Source organism: Brassica napus, chromosome A9 (genome assembly GCF_020379485.1).
Source record: "Brassica napus cultivar Da-Ae chromosome A9, Da-Ae, whole genome shotgun sequence".
Taxonomy (NCBI): Eukaryota; Viridiplantae; Streptophyta; class Magnoliopsida; order Brassicales; family Brassicaceae; genus Brassica; species Brassica napus.
The window spans coordinates 42,823,388-42,832,276 of record NC_063442.1 but is presented as its reverse complement, the minus strand read 5'-3'; the positions used below and the strand labels follow the sequence as shown (position 1 = coordinate 42,832,276).

The 8,889-nt window shown below is 31.7% G+C and overlaps 1 protein-coding gene across 1 annotated transcript; it reads right to left on the bottom strand.

The window, feature by feature from the left end:
* Window positions 1-3,889: 3,889 nt before the first annotated feature.
* Window positions 3,890-7,116, bottom strand: LOC125578245 (protein PHLOEM PROTEIN 2-LIKE A6-like). The gene is made up of 3 exons (XM_048740592.1): window positions 6,668-7,116; window positions 5,752-5,928; window positions 3,890-4,277 (listed from the first exon to the last, which is right to left on the bottom strand). Exons 1-3 carry the CDS (start codon window positions 7,114-7,116, stop codon window positions 3,890-3,892), a joined length of 1,014 nt encoding a protein of 337 aa, XP_048596549.1.
* Window positions 7,117-8,889: the final 1,773 nt, after the last annotated feature.

Genomic DNA, 8,889 nt, shown 5'->3' with positions numbered 1-8,889 from the left:
GTAAGTTGATTTGTCCTAATGGTAAAAGAAAAAATGAATATTTTGTTATGTTTTTCAGAATTTATAATTATTACAAATAATATTTATATGTTGGTTTTACTATTTTGCAAATAGTAAAGTATCATGTGATGAATACACATTTGATGAGATATGTGATTTGACAGTCCCCTTCTTGACAGCCAAAAAGCTGTTGGCCTAGAATAAACAAAAAATATGAGATTATCGTGACAAGAATATCATCACATGGAACATTGATCTTCGTAGTTAATTCGGATACATTTCAATGTTTTATTATTAATAAAAGTAAACTACAATAGCTAGGTATTTCTTAAACCTAAACTTTAAAAATTTGCGGGAGATCGTAATCTTTAAACGTGGTTATGGTTTATTTTTCTATAAATACTGGGGAAACTAGACGCCTCATTGTGTTGCTTTGCCTCAAATACGATTTTACATTCAGACATGATTCCTAATAAATAATACTGTATACTAGCGATAATCAACAGTTCTGGTCGCAGAAATGTTAGTGTTAATTTAAAAAGAAAGCAAATGATATAGTATTATTCTACTGTCACGGTACACGATGAAGCATAAAAGTTAAAATCGTTTTCGTTAAGCTGGATTATAGTATGCGAAGATGGTCAGAGACCATGGCTTCTTTACTGAGATTACAGTTAGTTTCAGTTTTACTTACGCACTACATACATATAGGTCCAAACAGATGCCTCTAAATGACCCTTTCTTTCGTTAAAGTTATCGAAAACGCCATTGTTCATTGTTGCACGAGACAAATAAGTACAAACCAAGCCTTATTTATTTCATCTTTTTTATTCAAACCAAGGAAAGGATCCTGAAGAATCAAGAAATGTGTCAGGCAAAACATTTATTAAAACTAAGCCTAAAGCTAACGTTGCATTTATAAAATCGAAGACTTATAGGTGGACCAAGCATGCATGGTGCCTATCTTAGCTGGTGCTCTTAGAGGTACGAGACGGTTAAAAACAATCGTTCATTTCCCTACTAATAATGTGCACTATATCGCAAGATCTTATTAAATTATTTAGAATTTCAATGTACATATATATTCACTAAACCTTTAAGGAGATCATCAAGAAATATTATATACCTGGATGTTTATAGTTATTTCTTTGATACCTTTACGTATATAACAACTCATGCATCGAATAAGCCAAGATTCGATGCGCTATTATCTACATTAGATATAGATAATAATATGGACTAATCTGTAAGGTGCACGGGAGTTTTGTAATTAATTATTGGATATGTAATAATTACAAAAATGTAACCCTTTGACTTCACAGCTCGACTTTTCAAGATCTCGTGCCAATCTCCTTTTTTCTGTTGTTAAGCGATTTATATTTTGTGGACCGTACCGTTTCACTGAGACATACGGCAACAAATATTTATCATATAGTTATATGTCTTTTACGTTTGTAAAATAAATTTACTCATAAGAATTAACAATCTTTTCTTACACAGTTACACTATATCAGAAATAACCATATCTAAAAAAAAAAATCTTAATCATCGTCTTTGTCTTGTCCGTATTATAACTTTGACCTTTAAACTTAGCTAAATTATCCAGTGTGTTAATCACGACGACTTGATACGATTATATATTCATCATTTTCTGTTTAATCTACTTTACTGGAGAGAGTCCCATTCAACAGGAAAACCCTTTACTGGTCTGTTTAAGAGGGAATTATATAATAATTGAATCACATTATTTACATCACGTGTTCTTTGATTTGGGATTAATTATTTTTTTGTTTTATCTTTTGGCTTTACGAGTCTTAAAGGTGATCAGTTCTATATGCTGTCTTCAAGCTCAGATCCGCTCGTGAACCTTTTTCTCTTGTTGTGTTTGTGTATTTTTTTCTTAGCATCCCCGTGAACTCCATGCAACGTCTTAGAATTTACCCCAATGTCCTTCCCTTCAGTGGTTGTTTTATAATCTTTTTGTTTACTAATTCATTCATTTTGTGCTTACCATTCCATATGTTCAATTTCTTCTAATATATTATATTTATAATTCAGTCACATGTATTATATATGTATAGATTTATAAATTTGACAAAAGGATCTAATTTTATATATTATTATAAAATTTGGTTGTCTGATACAAATGAGATCTGAAGGGATAAATCTAATTCCATATGTTCAATTTCTACTAATAAATTACATTTATAATTCAGTCACATGTATTATGTATAGATTTATAAATTTGACAAAAGGATCTAATTTTATATATTATTATAAAATTCGGTTGTCTGATACAAATGAAATCTGAAGGGATAAATGTTAGAATATTTATGTAGTGTTGGTAGCATAGCTGTGTAGAGAGCTGTGGTAGTTTTTTATTCTTTTCAACAAAGGAGCCGTCTTGTTGTCCCTGTATCCACTTCGAATAATTCGAGTAATGGACTGTGTTAGAGTTACAATTACATACATGACATGTGAGTTAATTATAAACACTATTTGATTTCATTATATAAATATATGTGTCAGTGTGTGAAATGATAGAGAGATCATGGGTATTTACTGTTATGTTGCTTTTTTTTTTCTTTTGATCAAATGTTGCTTCATAAATTCACATAGACAAATTTTGTCTCCTCTCGTGTCCAAACCATTTTGTTCTCATTATACACTAGACTTTCATCCAATCACTGTTCTACATTCGGATATTGTAGATGCATATATAATAGTATACATAATAATATACGGTCTGTCAAATTAAATACAAATGTCAGTGATGATCACATGTATATCATTTATGTTGAGTCATAAAAGCAGCCACTGATTCTCGACTATTTTCGCGTATTACCTGGAAACTAATCGTTTGTACCAAACACTCTTTCCTCTTGCCGATGGAATTTTGCTGTTCTAAGCAAAATAATTCTTCTTTAAAATTCATTAATTCCATTGAGTTAATTAAACTTTACTTGCAGATGATTTAGTTTGCATTTTTATCAAAATAGAAATATTTATTGGATAATATTGTTTGTAACTTTTATTAGTGAGTTTTAATTGATTTTGAAGATTATTATGCAAATATAATTTTTTAATATGGATTCCGATTTATCATTAAAGAGAGTGTTAAGGCGTTTAGCAAACATTAAAACAGTAAGCTCTCTCAGTTGGGCTTAGACATAACAGGCCCAGTTTCATGGAAACCAATACGGTTCTGAAGCTAACCGGAATCAAACCGAACGATCCAAGCTTCGGTTCGAAAAATTGACCAATCCGAACCGAATCCAAATCGAACCGATAAAATAACCGAAGTGTCCACCCTTAAGAGTTAATGAAGAAAAAATGTTCTCTTCTAAAATTAATAAGGATCGTTTGTTCCTCAATCTTCAACTTTTTTTTTCAATTCAGTTATTTAAATGAGATTTTGTTCAATTTTCTTGTTTATTTTATTCATTTTCGTGGTCACCAATTAAATCCATATGTTTCGACTACTTATGTAATATTTTAAAAAAAACTGTATGACTATAATTATATAATTGGGTTTGTAATATGACAAGTTGTGCCTTTCTACTTTGTATTTTCTACGCTGATGGAGGTTGAAACTTTAAGTTAATGGAATTGTTGTTTGATCAAAGAAAAAAAAACTATAAAGAATCTTAAACAGAAAAGTATAAACCTTATTTTTTTAACACTGAATTTTATTGATTTGAGATGGTCCAATACATGACAACATAGCAAAACGAAACAAATGCAACAACAAAGCATTAAAAACAGCAAAAGATACCAGCAGGTACCATTAAAGACTCGTATAGAGCAACTCAAAAGAGACAAAGTGAATCTTATGAAGATCGAGCAGAAGCATGAAAGAATGAAGATCCATTAGACATGATTTTGCATTTTAGTCCAACGGACGAAATGCAACACCTTTTACCACAAGTCCGGTCTTCCGTACGGTGTCGTCATGCTGAAACATGGTGAAAGATATCCTGGCGGGTGCTTCCTTTGGTGGTGCCACAAATTCTCCGGCCTTGATGTCAACCCATTCATCGTCACCTACATAGGTGTCTAAAAAACATGTCTCCTTCTGCTGAATCGTGGTTTTATCGCGCATGGTCAGTGTCAGAGTCAAGTTCACCGGCTCATGCCATCCAATTGCATCCTCATCGAACTTAACCACGAACACAACTTCGTACTTTGTTTCTGGTGTCAGTTTACTCGTTGAAGAATTCCCTGTTATGTTCATCCAGTAAACTTCTTTCAATGTTGCAATGTCAATGGCTTTTCCGCTGGAACGTATTTCGAAAGTAAGGCTTTAGAAAATGGCCATACTAAATATATCCACAAACATTTGATCCAAAAACAAAAAAAAATATCCGCAAACATTTGTAGAGGTGTTCTTTTTTCCAACTCGCATAGGCCTTGTTATTTCGCAGATAAATGACGTAAAATATTATACTATGTATTTGCAAATATTTATAATATAATTCGCATATGCTATTTTATAATTGTATTTAACGTAGTTTAGTGCCGTATCTATATATAATAGCAAACTAGATTTTGTTGCCAGATGACGTAATCACTTTTTTATAGGAAAATAAAATATAAATCTGACGGTAGAGTTTATCCTGAAAATATAATCCAATGGATATGATTCTATGAGAAGATGAAGCTATGACGTCATTGATTTGTTATACCGATCGACGTCTTCATCCAACAAATTCACACCGATACAAAGGCACCTCTTAAACAAGTCATCTTCCACTAAGAGTCACATTTTTTCAGTTTTATATATTGAAGGTGTGTCTTAGACAATTCATCTTCCTGTAAGAGTTGCATCTTTTCAGTTTTATATATTGAAGGTGTCTCTTAAACAATTCATCTTCCTCTAAGAGTTACATCTTTTCAATGTTATATATTGAAGGAATTGTATAGGTTGTTAGATTGATCTGAGGTTTCTCCCATTATTTTGTTTGTTTCATATATCTCTCTTTCTGGATTTTTAATTTTTTTTGTTGTTGCAGTCCTTTGCAGACGATCTTCTTTTCTGTACTCTCTCTCATTTTCAGATTATTCTCTCTCACATTCTGGCCATGTTGAGTTTATGTATTTTCCAGTCTATTTCTCTACAAGTATTGTCTAGGATGAGTTTCTGGTGAGTTTATTGTATCTCATGCATTCATTGAGTTTACTGTCTCTCTTGAGTTTTCCTATCTATTTTAATACCATTATGGGAAAATCGCATAAAAAACCTTGAAAGTGTCACTTACTAGCACTTTAACCCTTGAAGTTTTTTTACTAACACTTTTAACCTTCAAAGTGACATTTTTATCATAAAAAACCTTCAAAGAAGAAAAATGACCTGCTGAACAGGTTAAAAACATGTTTTTTTTTCAAAAAATAATTATTTAATTAATAAATAAACAAAAAAATAATAAAATCGAAAAATTTAACAAAAAACTCATAAATTAAAAAAAGTAAGAAAAATAAGTAAAGATTTAGAAAATTAAATAAAAAATAACTAAAAATTAAAAAATAAATAAGATCAAATTAAAATACATAATAAATAATAATAAATTTCAAAAAATTGAAAATTCAAAAAGTTTTTTTTTCATTTTCAAATATAATGTCGGAAATTATCATTGGAGATATGTGTTGATAAAAAAAAAGACTAAGATAACACCAAACCAAGTTTTTGTTCTCAAACTAGTATAATTAAAAGCAATCATCAATATATTGAACTTAACCACAAAATGGTCTTACTTTTGTGCCTCGTGGATTGAACTCCAGGTCCAATTTTCGGGTTTGTCCGCATGTTCAATCTCGATTCTCTTTGCATAGATCATGAAACTAGCAGCGTTTCCTTCCCTTGGGATTTCGGCCAGCACTGCCTGAACCCTCGTGACGATTGCTTCTATGAAACTATTATCCGTCTGACCACTGTTACACGTTATCGAGTATCTGACTTAATTCAAATTCCAAAAACATTTAAATATGTGTGATGCGCATGCAAGGCTCAATCCTCAATGTCTTGAAGTTAAATTAATGTTATTAGATGTTATTATATCAAACCAGATACGGCTTCAAACCCTTTAGAATTCAAAATAATTAGATGTTCCGCTACTAAACTATTCTATATAAGCCGACCTTAGGCTAAAGACTAAAGTTGGTAAAACACCAGTTCTACGTGCCAGGCCTGCGTAAAATATGTTAGTTATGCATGCATTGGTTTATGTACTTTGGCTGAGAGAAAATGCGAATATTTACCACTAAGAGATTGTGCTTTCGCTATCTATATAACCTAATAAATTCCCTGAAAAATACTATTGGGGAAATATGCTTAAATTTTAACAGTAAAATTATTTTTTAATGGAGAGAATCCCAAGCCTAAGTCCATATCGGAATCCATGGAAACTCATATTTCTTGTCGCGAAAAATTGCCAAAGATGATTAAAATAGAGTAAGAGTTAGAGAATTCGTCTAAACTCTGCCAAAGAAAAGCATTCAGACTGAATCTTTCAGCCCCTAAGTCAATCTACAATTTCTGCAACAGACCAATATGTAGACAGACCACAATAGACAAACAAAATTTACTCCTGCGTGACTGCATGTTATTGATCAGAAATTGGATTAAATACTTTCACTAAAAATAAGATAAAGAGAAGGGAACAAAGCTAACCTTCCTTCACGCAAGTGCACACCTACTATTCCGGTCATATACGTTAAGGCTTCCTCCCATTTCTGGGTTCTTACTTGATCATGCCGATTTTCGCGTTTAAGTCTCCTGAATTTATCACCAAAATCGGTTTCAAGATTTCCCACAACGGAAGGATCTACCTTATAGAAGATAGGAATCCCTGTAAGTTTGCCATCATCCATGCGTTCTTTGATCCTGACCAGCTCATCCAAGCACCAATCTGAAGTAGTGTACTCTTTCGAGAAGATCGCTAGGGCGACCCTTGACTGGTCGATCCTAACGAACAAGTGTTGTAAGGTTCTGCCCGCCTGCTCGTCACTGTCTATGAAAATTTTGATTCTCGCTGCTCTCAAAGCAATCACGAGAGAGTCCACGAAGTTTAAGCGCAGCTCGTCTCCACGGAAGTTGATGAACACTTGAGGGCCCTCCATGTTAGAACTTTATTCGTCTCTTTAGGCAATAGAGTGTTTTGGTTGTTTGTTTGACCCTTTGTGTTTGTTAAGATGACATATAACCATAATGCTAATCTAACGTATTAATAGACATATTGTCTTTGGAATAATTTTGACAAGTTGTCAACATGTGGTCATATGTTAACCAACAAAACGTAATTTGAATTTGTCTTCAGCTTAATCGCTAAGTTGAACATACTTAGTTTAATCTAGTTGATTCACATGCTAAGGTTTGCACCCTATTTAGCAAAAAAAAAATGCTAAGGTTTGCACCCACCTCAGTCGGTGGTTTACCTATGAGTAAACTTGATTCTTTGTAAATTCCTTTGTTTCATTCAAGCTTTACTATAAGCTCTAATGGATTTTTCTAAGTACGCCAAGTTTATGTAAATAATATTTTTTTTTTGAATAATTTATATTCTTACCAAAGAAATATCTAGAACAAGTAGTTTTCTCAAATGCATACATCAAATATAAACCAATTTACAACCAGAGGGAAAGAACTGTTGAACTATCAGCATTTGAATTTCTTGATTCAAGATATCTAAAATAAAAGTCAACTAATGTTCAAGCGTTACGCCGCGGTAAAAATAAGGGAATAGATTTTTTTTTTAGTAACAAATAAGTGTTTTCATTTTTTTGCCGGGAATCCAAACATTGTAAATAATCCTACCCACCGTGAGTTGAACCCACGTGGCAGAAATTACAGCCGCAACCCTTTTACTAGGCCAACTCAACGTTGGTTTATTTTTTCATTTTTTATTTTACTTTTTTTTGATAACAAAAAGGTGTTTTCACATCTTTACCAGGAACCCAAACATTGTAAATAGTCTCTCGACAGAATAGATTTATGAGTTGGAGTAACGAATAAAAACCCTATAAATATAGTCACCAATTGTTCTCGAAGCTGACTTTTGTTTCTATTTAGTTAAATTATTTAAAAATGATGGTATGCGTATTTAAAAATGATGGTATGCGTATCATTGGTTGTAAAGGTCTACTTCCATAGGGTCTTTCTTATTTTGTGTAGAGGTCTAGTTCCATAGAGTTCTGAGACTTCTTAATTGTTTACTTAAATTATACTATACAGAGTGTCATTTTCAAAATTAAATCTATAAACCGAAAAACGTTAACTTCCAGATTGTACCTTCAAAGAATGTAAAAATAACAGACGCGTCAAAGAATGTAAAAATAACGTGGGGAAAGTTTGTGACCATTGCTGTTTAAGGCTGGATGATTAGTTGGTTTTCCTTACTATAGAAAAGAATAATCTTTCTTTTGTTCCAATTTTTTTTACTAGAACACAGTCAAATAAATATTGTCCTTACACACTTTAGCCAAAAAACAAATCATGAACTCTTCACTAATCCAAAAAAAATATATGTTGTGTTGCCGAACTAAATTAGGTATAAATTTAAGTAGGTTAAAATTATGAATTTTAGAGATCATATAAAAATAAACATAAAATTGAGTATGTGAATTTTTTATATTACATTTAAAATATTTATTGAGTCATATTTATTTGAATAGTAATTTAGATATTCTGATCATGTTTTTAAAATTTGTTGGGTTTTTGGTTTTTAGGTTTTTGGATTACTCATGTGGATTGGTTAATAATATTTCGGTTTCGGATATGTATTATACCATTCTACAAGATTCATTCATGTTCTTTTACATCTCTGATCGGATATTGATTCGTTTTTTGTTCGGTTTAAATCTTAAATTTTTGGTTTATATCTAATTTGTCAACCA